The 19907-nt window shown below is 34.2% G+C and overlaps 1 protein-coding gene across 1 annotated transcript; it reads right to left on the minus strand.

The window, feature by feature from the left end:
- Positions 1-5662: 5662 nt before the first annotated feature.
- LOC131979426 (suppressor of cytokine signaling 1-like) lies at positions 5663-19467 on the minus strand. Its single transcript, XM_059343400.1, has 4 exons — positions 18926-19467; positions 14333-14781; positions 10057-10244; positions 5663-7509 (listed from the first exon to the last, which is right to left on the minus strand). The coding sequence occupies exons 2-4, from the start codon at positions 14555-14557 to the stop codon at positions 7185-7187; spliced, it is 738 nt and encodes a 245-aa protein (XP_059199383.1). The 5' UTR covers positions 14558-14781; positions 18926-19467; the 3' UTR covers positions 5663-7184.
- Positions 19468-19907: the final 440 nt, after the last annotated feature.

The raw sequence follows: 19907 nt of genomic DNA on the forward strand, positions 1-19907 counted from the left end.
TACATAAACACGAGCTATTTGAGCGCGCGCCACTCCAGTGGTTGTAATCCCAGTCCGCGTGCTTGCGCGCGTGCCAGCGGACGAGTCAGGAGAGGTCGTTTGACATCGTAATAAAATCAGTCGCGTGCAAGAGGTGCACTCAGCGCGCGGGACAGTGGGAGGCAGAGTCCGGGATCGGGATCGCGCGGACCCATGAGACACTCAGCGTTGTCACTCAAACTCGATGGATGATAAATCTGACTAACACTGCCTTTATTCACTAAATCTGCTGTTATTCATTCACATCCTGCACTGCAGGCTAATTCTATTATGCACTTTATTTTGGTATATTTTAATTATTTAATCTCATAAATCCCTTTTGTATGTGTATTTTTACGCATATTCACATTATTGATGTTATTTCTTAATTGCTCTTTATATGTATTACCTAAATCACTTTCAATTGCTCTGTTGTTTAAAGGTGCTATGCAAATAAACTGGGCTAGCCTTGTAAGTGTCACAGTGGTGATGGCTTTACGTCAACATTGTTTAAGGTTAATGAGGCAGGGATAATTTGAGGACAGGGAAAGTGTGTGTATATGTGTGTGTGTGTGTGTGTGTGTGTGTGTGTGTGTGTGTGTGTGTCCCTGGTGCAGGGCTAATTTAGACTAAAGGGGCCACTGCCGGTAGGATTTAGGACAGGAAGTGGAACAGATGACAGAAGACTGGTACTCAATCAAAACTGTGTGTATGTGCATGCTTCAGCTGTGTGTATTTGTGTATAGACACAAAGCCCATCTGATTGGATTGGCAAAAAAAAAAGCTTTAGTTGAGAGTTGGCTTCATACAAGGCCCGATTAAACCATCATGTATACCCGAGGCCTGGATGACCTGTAGGGCCCTCTCAGAGGAGCCCACTCCAACTTTGTTTTGGGACAGTTAGATTAGTTAGAATATAGAAAAATATAGTTTTATACCAGTGTCGTACTATGTACCAATTCTAGCTTACAGCCTTTGAGGATGACAAATAACAAAGTACACTAATAAAAAGTCAGTGTGCACACAAACCACTAAAAAAGGTTGGATTTTTAAGTGTGCTGCGATGAATTAAGGAATATGAAAACATAAAATTAAACATTTAGTTTTTAGCATTTAGTTAATTTAGTTTCAGTAACAATGAAACACTGTAAATGTATATATGAGCCATTTTTTACAGTTTTGTTTTTTCAAATACATTACTCTACTGTAAAATTCACTGGCACTGTGTAACAAAAATATACTGTAATATATATACAAGCCATCACTGTAATTTTTGCATTTATCTTTTGTTGAAAATACTTTTTCTCACTGTTAAATGTACTAAACACCTTATCTCTTACAAAAATATACAGTAATACTTAATGGTAAAATCTTTAATTTATGCATCAGTTATAAAGTATTTTCTTGTCAATTATATGGCAGAACAGCGTTTCTTTTGATGGAAAAACTTTTTATTTATACAGTAAAAAAATTTAATAAAATGGCAATCTTAAACGTGAAATCAACAGTGCCAATATTTTTTTACTTCTTAATATTAAGAAAAGTTCTACAGTATTTATTACGGTAAAGTTCTGGCAACCACAGCTGCCATTTTTTTACCGTAAAAACAACTTTTTCTTTTTTACAGTGCATTTGGAATGCAGCAGCTTTCTAAAGACACACTTTGTTTTAGCTCCAATGTGCACTTACTGTTAGTATAAAACAATAAGATATGTTGATTTTTTTTGGGTGCTAACTGTAAAAACAGTTTACTATAAAGATAATATTACACACTTTATACAATCAGTATAGACTAGGTCTCCATTGCAGACATCCCACTGTGTGTTTTGGCTCAACTCCACTTGGTTTTTGGTATCTGCTGCTTTTAGTTTCGTTTTTCACTGCAGTTAGTTGCTCAGTGCAGATGGGATTCTAGATAAATGTCATAATGACGCAACAAGAAACTGCAGCAACATCCACTTTGACTCAACACAAACAGTTCTCTTCCTGGATCCTTTTATTGTCAGTCATGCAGAGTCATGCAGTCTTACTTATCTACCGACTATGACAGGGGTGGGCAATTAATTTTCCCAAGGGGCCACATGACCAATACCACGAAGGTTGCAGGGGCCGGACCAAAACTCTGAACTAAATTCTGCTCAATCTTAATTTAATCGCTTTATAAAGTAAGTTTATATAGTAAATTATCTGGTTTTGAGCTGCTACTGATAAGAATACATGTTATGATAAGACTGTTAATGTGGAGTAAATCAAATATAGCAGTAAAAAGTAGTAAATACTCCAATCACTATGTCACTAGTCCATTTATTTTAAACACAACTGTAAATGTCCTTTAGTAAGCTTCCTATTTATGTTTTTGTATTATTTAGCTTGTTTTTCATGTTTGTACATTTTCAAGGTGTTTAACAATGTTGAGGTGCTTTTATTTTGAAAAAGTGCCGTCCAGTGTGAAACAGGTGCTTTCATTTTGAAAGGTAGTGACAGGAAATAACCGGTAGAACGGTTAAATGAAAAAACGAACCGTAAATAATAACGAGTGCGTCATAATTCATATAAAGTTGATATAAAGTATCAAAAAGTTCTTCTATAGTGGCTGACAGGACACAAGGTTTGTTAAAGTTTATTTTCTTCTGTCATATATATTAGTGGCTATATTTGTTGTCTTAACTATAGTAAAAGTGTTGTTATTTTATTTTATTTTATTTTTTATTTTTTTTAAATAAACTTTATTAAGGCAGTTGGGTGGGGTGTAATACAAAAAAATACATCAGAACGTCGCCAGGGGGTTTCAATAAATCATAAAGAGGTTGTCATACAAAAATATTATAAAAATTACAAATATTCAGAGTTTTAGCAGCTTTCAAATTAGTAGAGTCTTTAATAGAATTAATATACTGCTTGGTTTCACTTATAAATATAGAAAAGAGGGGATTTTTTTTTGTGTATCGAGATTTATGTATGTGATATTTTGCCAATAGTATAATTAGATTTATAATGTAATATTGATTTTTTTTTGTGTATGGGAAGTCAGTGAAACCAAACAGTATATTTTCAAAACAAAGGGACAAATTAGGTTCAATTGAAGTAAAAGTGTTGTTAGCTAGTGCTAATGTTTGCTATTTTTTTCAAAATAAAAGCACTGCGGTTATATTGATTTCTAATTTCTGGGTAACCTCACGCGGGCCGGACAAGGACAGCCAACGGGCCGGATGTGGCCCGCGGGCCGCCCAATGCCCAGGTCTGTACTGTGACTTGGTTTTGTGGGCAACTGTTTTTTAAAATCCTGGTCAAGAGAATTAAATAAATATAATTTATTATTATTATATTATAATAAATTATTCTGTAGTCATTTCATTTTACTTAATATATTTGATAAAAATGTATTAAATTTAAATGCGGCCTTGGTTTTGAGGCAGTTGTTTAAGTAACTTTAATATAAAAAATGTTTGAGATAGAATCTACTTATTTCACTTTATTCACCACTTTAAATCACATAAATCTGTGCATTTTTCTTTTCTCGTAGATTTGCCCCTTTAATCTCGTCAACCATTTTTTTTTTAGATTTTTTGGTCACAAATTTGAGATTTTTTTTTTCCCACAAATTTGTAACTTTTTACCATTAATATGAGATTCTTTTCTCATAAATGAAAAAACCCTGTCAAAAGTTGCTTTTTTCCCACTTTTTTCTCGTAAATCTGCAACTTTTTTCGCGCAGATTTGCCACTTTGATCTAGTAAATTTGCAACTTTTTTCTCAAGATATTACCTGAAGTTACGAAATATAGTTCTTTGCCTGATAAAGGGTTAAGTGACATTACTTTAACTAACATTGTTTACTTTTGGTTCCAGGGACACAAATGCTGGTGTCCTGGGTTTGTTTCCTTGGAGCAACTTTTTTCGTGTATTATAGTTCATTTATATGTCTATATTGTTGTTTTTGCTAGACACTGAAAATTCCCCGTTGTGGGACTAATAAAGGAATACCTTTTCTTAAAAAAACAAAAAACAAAAAACTAGGGTCTCAGCTGGGAGGCAGGGTACAGACTATCACAGGCAATCTGAAGATGCATACCTAAACTGCATGTCATGGGGCTGTGGAGGAAGCTGGAGAACACAGAGGAAACCCACAATCAGTGGCGGTTCTACACAGGGGCCTCCAGGGGCCACTGCCCCTGTGAAGAAGCCTTTGGCCCCTGCTGTGGCCCCTGTGTCAAATTAATAATAAAATAATCAATTTATAACAATGAACAATGGAACAATTCTAACCTTTTTTTTGTTCAAACAATATCTCATTGTACACAAACATGAACATTGTACAATAGTTTAACTTTGTGGAGTCTTATAGCGCTATTTTGTCCATTTTTGAATCCTTTTCATGTCTTTACGTGTCTTTGTAAAGATCAGTCATTTTGTGTTTGTTTTTTTGGTAATTTGTGTCTTTTTTTGGTAATATTTTTGTCTGTTGTTGTGTCTTTTTTAGTTATTTTGTGTCTTTTTTTGTCACTTTGTGTCTTTTTTTTATCATTGGTGTCATTTATGTGTCTTTTTGTGTCTGTTTTAGTTATTTTGTGTCTTTTTTGGTCATTTTGTGTCTTTTTTGGTCATTTTTTGTCTTCTGTGGGGTTTTTTTTGTTATTCTGTCTTCTCATTTTGTGTCTTTTTTGGTCATTTTGTCTTTTTTGTCATTGGTGTCATTTATGTGTCTTTTTTGGTCATTTTGTGTCTTTTTTTAGTTATTTTGTGTCTTTTTATGGACATTTTGTGTCTTTTTTGTCATTTTTATGTCTTCTGTGGGGTTTTTTTGGTTATTCTGTCTTCTCATTTTGTGTCTTTTTTGGTCATTTTGTGTCTTTTTATAGTTATTTTGTGTCTTTTTTTGGTCATTTTGTGTCTTTTTTGTCATTTTTATGTCTTCTGTGTTTTTTTTTTTTGGTTATTCTGTCTTCTCATTTTGTGTCTTTTTTGGTCATTTTGTCTTTTTTGTCATTGGTGTCATTTGTGTCTTTTTTGGTCATTTCGTGTCTTTTTTTAGTTATTTTGTGTCTTTTTTTAGTCATTTTGTGTCTTTTTTATCATTTTTATGTTTTCTGTGGTTTTTTTTTGGTTATTCTGTCTTCTCATTTTGTGTCTTTTTTGGTCATTTTGTGTCTTTTTATAGTTATTTTGTGTCTTTTTTTGGTCATTTTGTGTCTTTTTTGTCATTTTTATGTCTTCTGTGTTTTTTTTTTTTGGTTATTCTGTCTTCTCATTTTGTGTCTTTTTTGGTCATTTTGTCTTTTTTGTTATTGGTGTCATTTATGTGTCTTTTTTGGTCATTTTGTGTCTTTTTATAGTTATTTTGTGTCTTTTTTTGGTCATTTTGTGTCTTTTTTGTCATTTTTATGTCTTCTGTGGGGTTTTTTTGGTTATTCTGTCTTCTCATTTTGTGTCTTTTTTGGTCATTTTGTGTCTTTTTCAAGACATTCAAAGATTTTGAATGCTTAAATATCATCTTTGCCATTTTTTTCATGTGCTAATGTGCCCCTCTGATTAAACACCGGTCCCTCCTTGGCCCCCACAGTAAAACTGGTCTAGTGGTCACTGCCCACAAACATGCCATCTCAAACACAGACTGGCCCCGAGCCAGCGGGTTCAAACCTGTAACCCTTTTGCTAGCCACAGTGCTAACCACTAACCACTGTGGCTGGTTTATCTAAAAATAGAGCGACAGCCTGAGCCCTGGGGCAGTCGCTCACTTTGCCTGGTCTGTAGTTCAGCCTTGGGTTCACATCCATTATAGTGCATTAAACATGAAATATGACATTAAATATAAAATAAAACATTAAATATTTTAATTACTTTTTGAAAAGCATACCACTCTTGTACAGTTGTTTGTTGTTCTGACTAAGGACATTCAGTAAACATGTAAAGATGATTTAAAGCGCTGATGAACAATCTATCACAATCCACACGGCATGAATCAATACTGTTGCATTAACAATGGCTACAAGTAATGTGACAGGGCTCGCTATTGACAAACTCAGAGCATAATCACCAGTTTCTGTTCTGTGGAGTCTCTTTTAACAGATAGGGCAAAGGGCATTGCTTTGTGTCCAACTTTCTCTTTATCTGTTGTTTTTTTTTTAAAGAGCTGTGTCTCTGTGTTCTGGGGAGGAATGTCTATAAAAAATTAATAAACCTTTCGATGTTATGGTGATTTAATTTGACCTTTAGCAATCATGTGCTACTAGTATTTTTGCAACCACAACAGAAAAAAATAAAACAATTGTTTGGCTGAGCTTCATCTCTGAGGGGGAAAACAAACAACGAGGGCAAATGAGCTGCTGTTCAAGCAACTTTAATCTGGCCTTGTGTACGTCCCTGTTTTCCTGCTGAAATTTAGGAATTTCCAAGGCACCAGATAGGAACAAAACAGGAAATCATGAGTCAGGCCTTACGTACAAACCCAAGGTAAATAGAACCAAGACTAGAAAATGAGCTGCACTTCCTGTTTGGATCAAGTACCCGTTTGTGTATTTTGACTATATTATCTATTTTTCATACTTTTCATTAAATCCAGCACGGGCTGTTTTTCTAAGAAACCCTTGTTGTCTTGATTTGTTAAGATTTTCCACAACAATGCCTAATTGAATACTGATTAAAGACGTGCAGGTTGGCTGGATTAAAAGCCAAGATGGCTTCTAGTATTGTACTTTATCCATTACTTATCTGAAGAAACAACCTGTTGCTTTCTTATAAAAATTATAAATACAAAAATAGCGTTAAGTTGAAAAAATATTTGATTTCCACATGTGGCCATGAAGCAGAGAAGTGTTTGCTTATATTTCAGCCATAACAAGATAAACTGGTGATAAATGTTGTTTTTGCCCCCTAGTGGACAAACATTGATTAATGCAGCAAGTTTTACATTTCTATGATATGTATCATGGAGGCACTATTGCAGCAGTTTCAGAAGATTTGGATGTTCTTATTAATTTAAAAATAATAACAAGTACCATGAACAGTACACTCTGTAAAAAATTCAGATAATGTGTGCAAATAACCTTTGAATGACTTCCAAGCTACATTTGTGTGATTTATGAAGTTAAATATGACTCAATAGCAGAATGTTTGTTTAACTTATAACACACACCTGGATACAAGGACAGTCCCTCTGTCCACACATGTCTATATACAACAAGGGTACGCACAAACATAGTCTTTAACTTGAGTGCTGAGTCCAGGTAAGGTGCGTATATTTCCTACTTCATACGAGCCCATCAGAGCCCTCCTGCACATCTGCTTCAGGCGCTCCGGGCGCTGCTTGCGATAAGGCACTGTCAGCTTGCAGGACGAGCTTGTGTAATAAGTGAGCAGAGCAAAGAGGGAAGGAAAAGTCCTGTGGCTGCCATACAGACTGAAGTGCAGGTTGTTCAGCTGGACACGAACACTCGTTGGGCCATCTTCGCTTTGGTAACTCAGAGTGAAGAAGACATCTGTCTGGCCACTGTCTCTGCAACAACACAGCAGCAAACATACAGTCAGGCTGCTATGCATTACACATAAAAAAAAAAAAAAAAAAACAGCATGACAACCACACTGGAAAAAAGCCAACTTGTATTTTTTGGCCTAAAACAGTGATTTAAGTTGGTTAAACTTGGAAGTATAAATTATTGACATTTAGGGCAATAATGTAAGTTAGCACAACAAAGGAAGCCAGTTGTCTGCTCAAAAACAAGTTGGTGAGTTGTTTTTACTTATATCTTTAAGTTGGGGTTCAAAACAAGGGACAATAGTTCTGATAACTCTTATTTCTTTGTTGTGAAATGCGGGAAAACGGTGAAATTCGGTCATTAGCGGAAGCTAGCGGCTAATTGATGCTAGCAACTAACTGATGCTAGCGGCTAACTGATGCTAGCGGCTAACTGATGCTAGCGGCGCTGCTTGTTACAGCTACAAGAGTAGCCATTAGCATATCAAAGCTAACTCAAAATTGTGGTCACAACATTAGCTGACATTTCATAGCGGCGTTACAATCTTGCCACTTCAGCACATTGCAGAAGTTAGCAGAAGTAAGGAAAAGTTATCATAACTTATAATGTAAAATTATTACATTACATTACATTACAAGTCATTTAGCAGACGCTTTTGTCCAAAGCGACTTACAATAAGTGCATTCACCCTGAAGGTACTAGACATAGACCATAGGAATCAAGTAAGTACATAACTTTAAGAGCTAACCGTCATCGCTACAGGAGTGCTGTATGTTAAAGAAGAAAAGAAGAGAAAAGAATAAGAGCATACTGAGCATACTAAGTTAGTACAAGTTGAGTTGACAAAAATCTGAATTCAGAGTTATGCAAACGCAAAAACAAAACTTAAAAGATTTAGTTTAATTGTCCAACTTAAAATTTTATCGAAGTTTGTTGCCTTGAAATTTTGAGTTCACCCAACTTTTTTTTTTTTGCATGGCAGTTTAAACAGACTGAAAAAGCAGTGTCTTTATATTTGAACAGTATGGAAAATATATACTGTAACACCCCCATAGCCCCCAGGGGAGCTCTGTGTTGCACTTTAGCATGGGAGCTAACTGGCCACGCAGCTACAGTGACACAGAGCTTTTGAGAAAGAGAGTTACATTAGCTGGCTTGCTATGTCTTGTGCTGGTGCACTTGCTTGCCTTTTTGGCTCTTAGCAAAGTTGTCAACAAACATAGCGCTGCAAAAACTCAAATATATTTGGTAACGCTTTATATTAAGGTCCTTGTACACTGTAAAAAAAGATAAACAATAGCCACTCAATAAAATCGAGGCAACAGATTGCACGCAATATTATTAATTAAATATAAAGTTCAGTTAATAACAACTTAACAGGAAGTGACTATCAAATAAAATATTATATTTATTGTGGTCAAAATAAGTAGATTCTATCTCAAATATTTTTATATTAAAGTTACTTAAACAACTGCCTCAAAATCAAGGACGCATTTATATTTAATACATTTTTATCAGATATATTAAGTAAAATTAAATGACTACAGAACAATTTATTACAGTTTCCCAACAGATGGCAACATTTCCTCCATATGGCTTCACACAAATCAATCCCATCTAGGTGTGAATCGGTAACGCTTCATAATAAGGTCCTTAATAACCATTAATTAACAAGTAATAAGGCATTGTTCTCGCTTTAGATTCACTAGTTGCAAAAACCATAGTTAACTTATAGTTAACTTATAATAGATGAGCAATAAAGTATATTTTATCAATCAGCAAACAAAATAAGATTAATAAAGGCACGGCAAAGACATAATGGGTGGGTCATGGGTGTTTGTAATGCCATTATTAACACTTATATAAGCTTATAAACACACAATAATGTTAACAAGCATCTTGTAAGGACTTACAAGGGCCTTATTACTTGTTAATTAATGGTTATTACAAGGACCTTAATATAAAGTGACTCCCTGGGATTTTATTGCTTTGGGGGATATTGATTTTATTTGAAGTGCACAGATGGCTAGAATGAGATAAAGTCCAAAATCAAACACCAGGATTAAACATTACATCCAGTGGTGGAAGAAGAACTCAAATATTTTACTACATTACTTTTACATAACAATACAACAGATTGGAAATACTCTTGGAAGAAAAAGTAGGGCAATGCTTTATAATAAGGTCCTTAATAACCATTAATTAACAAGTAATAAGGCATTGTTCTCGCTTTAGATCCGCTAGTTGCAAAAAGCATAGTTAACTTATAGTTAACTTATAATAGATGAGCAATAAAGTATATTTTATCAATCAGCAAACAAAATAAGATTAATAAAGGCATGGCAAAGACATAATGGGTGGGTCATGGGTGTTTGTAATGCCATTATTAACACTTATATAAGCTTATAAACACACAATAATGTTAATAAGCATCTTGTAAGGACTTACAAGGGCCTTATTACTTGTTAATTAATGGTTATTACAAGGACCTTAATATAAAGCGTTACCTGTGAATCTACTAAGAGGTAAAACAACACTGAAACTTTCAAATTAAAGTGGTGAATTACCTGATGAGGAAGGTTCCCAGTGGTGCCTTTGCCAGTATCTCGTGTGCCTCCTCCATGGTCATGGAGCCCCAGTAGTAACCACTGTGTTGGAGCTGCCGGTACGTGTGTTTCACTAGTTTGTACTCCGCTGCGCTGCGGAATGGACGGAGGTGTGTGGGCAAGCTTTCAGCATCAGCTCCACCCACTGACTGTAGAGGAGAAGGAATTAGAAATAAACAATAGAACATTATGTAAATGTAAATAACGTTTTTTGGTAACATATTACCAAACAAAATAAATCAGAATTGAACATTAATAATAAAGCAGAAGCAAATACAATGGGCCTCATTCACCAATATCTTCTTAAGAATCTTCTTAGATTGTTTCTTAAGAAGATTTCTAAGAAGACCCTACGTCAGATTCATCAACGTGTTCTTAAGACGCTGAATTGTTCGCAGCCGTGTTCTTAAATTGATGAATGCCAGGTGAGTCTAATTAACATAGGATTAGCATAGGGAACCGCCCATTAACGCCCATAAAAGGGCGCATAAAAAGAGGAAACAGCAACAGAATGCCTAAAGCAAAGCGTAAATCCGTTATAGCACAGGTAAAAAGACAAAAAAAAAAACTTTAGCAGTTCAGAACTAGAAGTTCTGCTGCAGGAGATCACTGGAGGAAGAAAATTATATTTAGCAGCCTAGTTCAGGTTGCAACAACACAAACAATTTTTTGAAATAATACCATATATATATATATATATATATATATATTTATATATATAAAACATGTGCCCTGTAAGGCAGGAGTTTAACATAGTGTGTAAGCTCAAAATATGTCTTTAGTATTGGACTGAGGGGTTGCAACCTTGGATTGATTTTATTTATTTATTATATTATACTGCAGCAGCAATATATCTGCCATTGTTTTGTAGCCGTGGATGGAGAAATGCCACCTATAAATAGGATGGTATCACTAACACAACACAACCATGCCAACATGTCAGCACTGAAATGTGCTTCAGAGTTCTCCTGAGTGTTCCTAGGATTTGTTCTTACCTCAGAAAAATCCTGGAGAAGAAAAAAATTCATGAATGCCACAATCTTCGTAGAATCTTCGTAAGTAGGACGTAAGAACAAATTTGTTCTTAAGAACGGTTCATGAATGAGGCCCCTTGTTATTTGTGAAAAAGTACCAGAAGTAGTTTGTGTTTTAATATAAATGATTATAGGTATACCAAATGAGTGTTATTATTGTTTTAATATTATTATCATTATTTTGAGAGACGCTTTACTTGTTATACGGGAAACAATAAAGTAATTCTCAAAATAATAATGCCCTGCATTGCATATAGTCTAGACAGAATTGTCCAAAAAGTGAAAGTGAGGAAAACTTCTCACTCTTTTTTTCTGACAAATCTGGCAACTGTGTCTGTAAACAGGACATTAAATCTGCAAGTTTATATTAGTCTAGATGGATTTCAGAATAAAGGCCTCCTATAAGAAGTGAGGAGCATTTATGGGTACAAGTTAGGAACCGGCCTACTTTACTTATTTCAAGGGTGCTGCATCCAAAAAAATGGTTCCCAAGCGAAATTTTGAGTTTTTGACCTTCTCATTTGCATATCAAAATGGCCGCCAAATTGCCCATCTTGCTCAGTCGTTGGACCATTTTCCCTTAGTTTTTTGTAAGTAGGCAATCAAGATGAGGAAATTATGTTTCTAGATCTATAGTCTAGGGTCAGAGCAAGGATATAGTGGAGGATATATGGATATCTATATATATATGCAAAATGCCAACTTTTAAGGTGAAATTAAGCATTATTTGTGTCATTTTTTTTAAGGCCGACATAAATATTCAATCAATATCACTTTTAAATGTTCCAGTTGGTATTTTGCATATATATATATGCATAAAAAAGACACTGAGCCTCCACTTTATCCTTGCTCTGACCCTAGACTATAGATCCAGAAACTTAATTTCCTCATCTTGATTGCCTACTTACAAAAAAACTAAGAGGAAATGGTCCAACGACTGAGCAAGATGGGCAATTTGGTGGCCATTTGATACAAATTAGAAGGTCAAAAACTCAAAATTTCGCTTGGGAACCATTTTTTTTTTGGACTCAGCAGCCTTGAGATATGTAAAGTAGGCCGGTTCCTGACTTGTACCCATAAATGCTCCTCACTTCTTATAGGAGGCTTTTATTCTGAAATCAGTCTAGACTAATATAAACTTGCAGATTTAATGTCCCGTTTTCAGACACAGTTGTCAGATTTGTCAGAAAAAAAGAGTGAGAAGTTTCCACGCCAGTATTCAAAGTCCAAAGATAGACTGAAACATTTGACCTTTTCAAATTCAGTTTCCAAATTATGAGACAGTGGAACTCAGATTTAATGAGGAAGCTCCACTGACAATAATGACGTTTATTGTTCTCAGCAAAAGGGAAACATCAAGTTCTGTTTTAGTCAAACCTGTATTACATGCTTTTGGTTTACATAATAATGAATAATCATGAATAGGAACACACTATTATTCTTAGGGTTGTTATTAATATAATTTTAAACATAAATTTGTAGTTGTATTTTTATTTTGGACAATTACAAGTCTTATTCCTTTTTTTAGTATTATGATATTGCCTTTGGAAGGAAGAAAAATCACATGCACATCTGCATAATAACAAATGAATACTATACATTATTATCATTTTTGTCACTATTGTTTTTGTATATTTGTTTACATGGATATATGATGGCATTCTTTTCTCAAAAATACATTTACTCAAATACTGTACCTTTAACTTCACTCCACTATTTATTTGACAGCTGTAGTTACTTTGCAGATTCAGATAATTAACAGAAAATCTAATTAAAATAATTAATTATAATTAATTATGATGTACTAATATAGAATATGATACAATTATGCCGGCTGTTATATAATATTATAGTTATATAATTGTCAAATTGGGTCATTCTGCACAATGAGTACTTTTACTTTTGGTATTTTGAGTATATTTCAATGTGAATACTACTACTTTTGGTAACACTTTATATTAAGGTCCTTGTAATAACCATTAATTAACAAGTAATAAGGCCCTTGTGAGTCCTTACAAGATGCTTATTAACATTATTGTGTGTTTATAAGCTTATATAAGTGGTAATAATGGCATTACAAACACCCATGACCCACCCATTATGTCTTTGCCATGCCTTTATTAATCTTATTTTGTTTGCTTATTGATATTAAAATATACTTTATTGCTCATCTATAATAAGTTAACTATAAGTTAACTATGCTTTTAGCAACTACCGGATCTAAAGCGAGAACAATGCCTGATTACTTGTTCATTAATGGTTATTAAGGACCTTATTAAAAAGCGTTACCCTCAAATATTTTACTACATTACCTTTACGTAACAACACAACAGAGTGGAAATACTCTTGGAAGAAAAAGTAGGGTAACGCTTTATAATAAGGTCCTTAATAACCATTAATTAACAAGTAATAAGGCATTGTTCTCGCTTTAGATCCCTTTAGCTGCAAAAAGCATAGTTAACTTATAGTTATCTTATAGTAGATGAGCAATAAAGTATATTTTAATATCAATAAGCAAACAAAATAAGATTAATAAAGGCATGGCAAAGACATAATGGGTGGGTCATGGGTGTTTGTAATGCCATTATTAACACTTATATAAGTTTATAAACACACAATAATGTTAATAAGCATCTTGTAAGGACTTACAAGGGCCTTATTACTTGTTAATTAATGGTTATTACACTGTAATAAATTGTTCTGTAGTCATTTCATTTTACTTAATATATTTGATAAAATGTATTGAATTTAAATGCGTCCTTGATTTTGAGGCAGTTGTTTAAGTAACTTTAATATAAAAATGTTTGAGATAGAATCTACTTATTTTGACCACAGTAAATATAATATTTTATTTGATAGGACCTTAATATAAAGCGTTACCAAATATACTTTATTGCTCATCTATTATAAGCTAACTATAAGTTAACTATGCTTTTTTGCAACTACCGGATCTAAAGCGAGAACAATGCCTTATTACTTGTTAATTAATGGTTATTAAGGACCTTATTATAAAGTTGTCTGTTGTGTTGTTACATAAAGGAAATGTAGTAAAAGATTTGAGTTCTTCTTCCACCACTGGATGTAATGTTTAATCCTGGTGTTTGGTTTTGGACTTTATCTCGTTCTAGCCATCTGTGCACTTCAAATAAAGTCAATATTTCCAAAAGCAATAAAACTCCCAGTGAGCAAGCATTGGTCCTCACCTGGCACCAGGTCTCAGGATCTTCCTGTAAGTTGAGTTTTTTCCAGAGCAGCAGGTCGAGCTGCCTCTCTGTGGGCTCTAGGCTCTCTGGCTGAGCTCTCTCTGGGCCTTGAGCTCTTTCTGCTCTTGCGGGTTCCTCGGGGGGTTGGCTTCGGTTCTGTGTCTCAGCTGCACCATTCTGTATTTTGCTCTGAACTACTGTTCTATTAAGATTGTCTCTGACCATCCTAGAAAGGAGGATCCTCCTCTTGACCACCTGTTGCACCAGTTCCTCCTCTTTTCACTGGCAGATCCTCCATCACTGGCTTCTCTCTGGTTGGTCATCTGCTGCACTGTCCTCCTTCAGACGTCATGTTGCTTTAATCAACATTTATCACCATTTTCACAAACTTCTGGAGGGGAGAAGAGGCTGGATCAGCTCAGCCATCTGTCACTGGAGAATCTGATGAGCTGAAACAACCAAAAAGTGAACAATTACTGTCAAAATCTTTTTTTTCCTCACTTTTTTCTTTTCCTAGATAATGCAGCGACACTGTGCACACTTGATGCACATTACATTTATAAAAAAGAATCTAATGTACATGATTTGCATTAACCCTTAATAGGGCACTCATTGAAATACTTCAAATTCCAAATTTCCACCCTAGAGAATATTGGAGGATATTACATACAGCCAGAATGTGTTAAATAAAAAACATACGGACCCGGGGGAGGGGGGTAATATTTTGAGAAAAAAGTTTATGAGATTAAAGTGGGAAAAAAACAACTTTTTTCTCCCAGATTCACCACTTTAACCCTTTATCAGGCAAAGAACTATATTTGGTAACTTCAGGTAATATTTTGAGAAAAAAAGTTGCAAATTTACTAGATTAAAGTGGCAAATCTACAAGAAAAAAAGTTGCAGATTTAAGAGATTTAAAGTGGCAAATCTGTGCGAAAAAAGCCGCAGATTTTGAGAAAAAAGTGTGAAAAAAGCAACTTTTTTCTCCCAGATTCACCACTTTAACCCTTAATAGGACACTCATTGAAATACTTGCGAATTCCAAATTTCAAACCTAGAGAATATTGGAGGATATTACATACAGACAGAATGTGTGAAATGTGTAAAAAAAAAAACATATGGACCCGGGGGAGGGGGGTAACATTTTGAGAAAAAAGTTTAAGAGATTAAAGTGGCAAATCTACGAGAAAAAAATGCGCAGATTTATGAGATTTAAAGTGGTGAATCTGGGAGAAAAAAGTTGCTTTTTTCCCACATTTTCTTGTAAATCTGCGACTTTTTTTCTTGTAGATTTGCCACTTTAATCTAGTAAATTTTTTTTCTCAAAATATAACTTTCATATGTTTTTTTTACACATTCCTCCAATATTCTCTAGGGGTGAAATTTGGAATTTGCAAGTATTTCAATGAGTGTCCTATTAAGGGTTAAAGTGGTGAATCTGGGAGAAAAAAGTAGCTTTTTTCCCACTGTTTTCTCATAAATCTGCAACTTTTTTCGCGCAGATTTGCCACTTTAAATCTCTTAAATCTGCGACTCTTTTTCTTGTAGATTTGCCACTTTAATCTAGTAAATTTCTCGAAATATTCCCCGAAGTTACCAAACATAGTTCTTTGCCTGATAAAGGGTTAAGAAAACATTTCCTCTACCAGAGCTGTTACATAATGTTTGTTTTTTTTTGTTTTTTTCTTTTACAAAATAACAAACCCTCTTTCTGGTCTAGTCACTGTCTCAAGGGCACTTCTCTCCTCTCTCCTGTGCTTTAGTGTTTTTGTTTTTGATTCAGTATCGTTACCTGAATAAACTGTGTTGCGTTGAGGATCACAGGGCTCTCATGCTGTCTACGTCTATGAAAAACCATGATTATTAAGTCATGTGAAACTGCATTATAATGTCTTTTTAATGGTTATAATCACCTGGTTTGTTTTTTTTAGGAAGCACTTGATCTCCCAGTAAACCCCCCTGAAGGAAGAAATAGAAGTTTGTGGACGCCTGATTCATGTTAGTCTAATATTCCTTTTTTTAAATTCTGTTTTTGGTCTCCAGCACCAACTCCTGAGGGAAATAAATGGCTCTTCAGCGGCTAGAGGCTCCACTATGCTCTCCAGTGAGGCAATAAATGTGTTTGTTTGCTGTTTGGTACGAAGCAGGTAGTATTCAATGGGTTTTTAGACCTAGTTTGCTAAAAAAAACAGTGAGCTGCTAAGGCAGAAATCAAGTGAAAGTGAACGAAAACATAAAGTTGTGGGCCAGGCGGATAAACAATCAGCTGAAACTCACTTTACAGCTTCATAAAGACATAAAGACGGGCGGAGCTGCAGAATCAGATGATTATTCTTTGTCTGTGTTTTGATTATCAGATTACAGGCCATTTAACTTCACTGTTTTCTATTGCAACTCATGCAACCCTGTGTGTGTGTGTGTGTGTGTGTGTGTGTGTGTGTGCGTGTGCGTGCATGTGTGTGTGTGCGCTCAATGCATATTCGTGTGGCTGACTATAAATGTGTCATCAATCACTAGGAAGGGCGGATGTAAGTCACTTACAGAAAAGATGCTTTCACTTTCTCATTCAAGCGAGACAGAAAAAAGAAAAAAAAATAGTGGAGTCACTCTTCTACAAGTTCATCTGTGTAAATATATTACAACATCCTAGAGTGAACAAACTGTAGTGTTCATAAAAAGTAAATACTGTTTATTTAAAAAGCTTCTTTCTCGAGCAAAGCCACAAAGTGCCTTGAAATAAAAGATCAAAAGCAGCAGAATTATAAAATAAAGTAAGTAAAGTATTATAAAATAAGTAGAAAAACTTAACAAGAAGGTCTTAATACAGCTTTATAAGTATATAATGACATAAGTTTGTGGCCAATTCACATTTAACCCTCAAGCTTTTATGTTTTAAAGCACTTTGCAATGATGTTTAATAGCCGGTATATTAGATATTACTTTATATATTATATATAAATATATATATATATATATATTATAGATTATATGGCTTTACAAGAAGATTACTTACTAAACATGTATATTGTGCTGTTTTTCTTTCATTCTTTTTCTGTTTTTTGTTTTGTTTTTCTTGCTTCACCTCGTCTAATTTAAGATGAAGAGTGCATGTGAAAGTTCTAATCTTGCTTTTTGAAACTTGCATTTAAATTTCACTCTAAATCTCAGTCCGACTTGATTAGGCGCCTCTTTGTGAAGAGGAAGGCTGCGTCAAACTATAATCAGTTTACAGTAAGTCATGTTACTCCAGGCTGTTTTTTTCCAGCTGATGACAGTGCAGTCTTTCAAGAAACTTTCTTTTGTTACACTGAACTCCAACACTTTAGATCTGAAATTAAACTTTAACTACGAGGCTTAATTTTCAGTTTGATTTTTGCCACACCTTCTTGCATGAATAGTGTATATAATCTCAGTTTTTGAAGCGGTGCAGCTGTGCATGGACTAATTACTTCTGACACAAAGTGAATGTTAACACCCTGAAATTAAAGCTTGCAGTCAGAACTGTAACTTCACAGTAACTATGCTGGAGGTCACAAAAAAACACAATAAAATTCACATTGTGTAATAATAATATGGCTTAATATTCAGTTGTGAAATGTGACTAAAATAAATTTACTTAAATACAAATATTGTACTTTTTTTTACTCCACTACATTTATGTAACAGCTTTGTTTTTTGTTTTTTTTTAAATATAAAGTTTGATCAACTAATACATGAAAATACATTATTATAGATTACACTACCCAGCAGTATATTAAGTAATTAAAATTAACTCCATCTTCCGCATGATGAGTTTTACTTTTTGTACTTTAAGTATATTTTGTTATTAATACTTTTTTTAAAATTTTAGTTAAGTAACATTTAGAAAACAGAGTGTATTACACTGTAATAAATTATTCTGTAGTCATTTAATTTTACTTAATATATTTGATAAAATGTATTAAATATAAATGCGTCCTTGATTTTGAGGCAGTTGTTTAAGTAACTTTAATATAAAATGTTTGAGATAGAATCTACTTATTCTGATCACATTAAATATAATCTTTATGTGTATGTAATTCTAAATCAGGAGAATTTTGAATGAATCCAACACAAAATTATTAGTCCGTTTTTAAATGACACTTAACACTTCCTGTTAAGTTATTAACTCAACTTGTAACGTAGTTAGATTTAATTAATAATATCATAGACTGTATAGAATAATATTGCCTGCAATCTGTTGCCTCAATTTCATTGAGTAGCTATTGTTTCTTTTTTTTTTTTTTTTACAGTGTACTGGTCACACAAAAATATTAATATTAATGCAAGTGCTGAAAGATAGCAGCCAAATGTGGCCAAAAAGTGCTAAAAACTGTTTCAACCTCTCTACAACTAATGTCATTAGTAGTGATGCATATTTTGCTGTTCCAATACGACCGTAATTACCGTTATGCACCGTAAAATCGGTCATTCAGATTAATTTGTGTGTTTCTGTTTGATCATTTTGTACGTGTTTAGATGAATGAATGAATGAGGAACACCTGCTGCAACTAGCGCACAGAAAACCTTTGCATGCTACTAATAAAGAGTTAAATATGCATGAATGAGACTTACTTGCAGTAAGTGAGTGAGTCGTGTGGTGTCCGTGCAGCAGTGAGCTGCAGCAGCTTGTGCTGCTGGAGGTCGTTGCTCCTCAGCAGGAGAAATGTTTTACTTTCGGTTTAGCTTTAGGGGCGGGGCCTCCTCTTCACACTGCTGATAACATGCTGGGCTCTAACTCTAGACTGTAACATAATATCCGAGCTTTAATTTGTTTTTCCAATGAAAGACACACTTCAAGAAAAAAAAAACACACGCGCGCGCACGCACAAACACGCACGCGTACGCGCACGTATTTTTTTTTTCAGGTGCAGTTGGTTTCGGTTTGCTCGAGCCCATTTCACAGAAAGCACGTGACTGCTAGGACTGTGTGTGCATTTTTGTGTGTGTATATGTGTGTGTGTGGAGCCTTTTAACGTGTTTTAACTGTTTGAAATGACTCCGTTAAATGCAAAATGCATTGAATTTGCATTTCAGCTTTGAATGCAAATTGCCTTATTTTATCTTAACCGTTTATCAGGCAAAGAACTATATTTGGTGGTTAGAGTCAGGTAATATTTCGAGAAAAAAGTTGCAAATTTACTAGATTAAAGTGGTAAATCTACAAGAAAAAAAATTGCAGATTTAAGAGATTTAAAGTGGCAATTCTGTGCAAAAAAAGTCGCAGATTTATCAGAAAAAAGTGTGAAAAAAGCAAATTTTTTCTCTTATATTCACCACTTTAAATCTCATAAATCTGCACATTTTTTTCTCGTACATTTGCCACTTTAATCTTGTAAACTTTTTTCTCAAAATATTATTTTTGGTATGTTTTTTACACATTCTGGCTGTATGTAATATCCTCCAATATTCTCTAGGGTTGAAATTTAGAATTTGCAAGTATTTCAATGAATGCCCTAACAAGGGTTAAATGCAAAATGCATTGAATTTGCATTTTAGATTTGAATGCAAATTGCCTTATTTTTTATCTTAATGTCAGTGATGATATAACTATGCA

Source organism: Centropristis striata, chromosome 1 (assembly GCF_030273125.1).
Source record: "Centropristis striata isolate RG_2023a ecotype Rhode Island chromosome 1, C.striata_1.0, whole genome shotgun sequence".
NCBI classification, from domain to species: Eukaryota; Metazoa; Chordata; class Actinopteri; order Perciformes; family Serranidae; genus Centropristis; species Centropristis striata.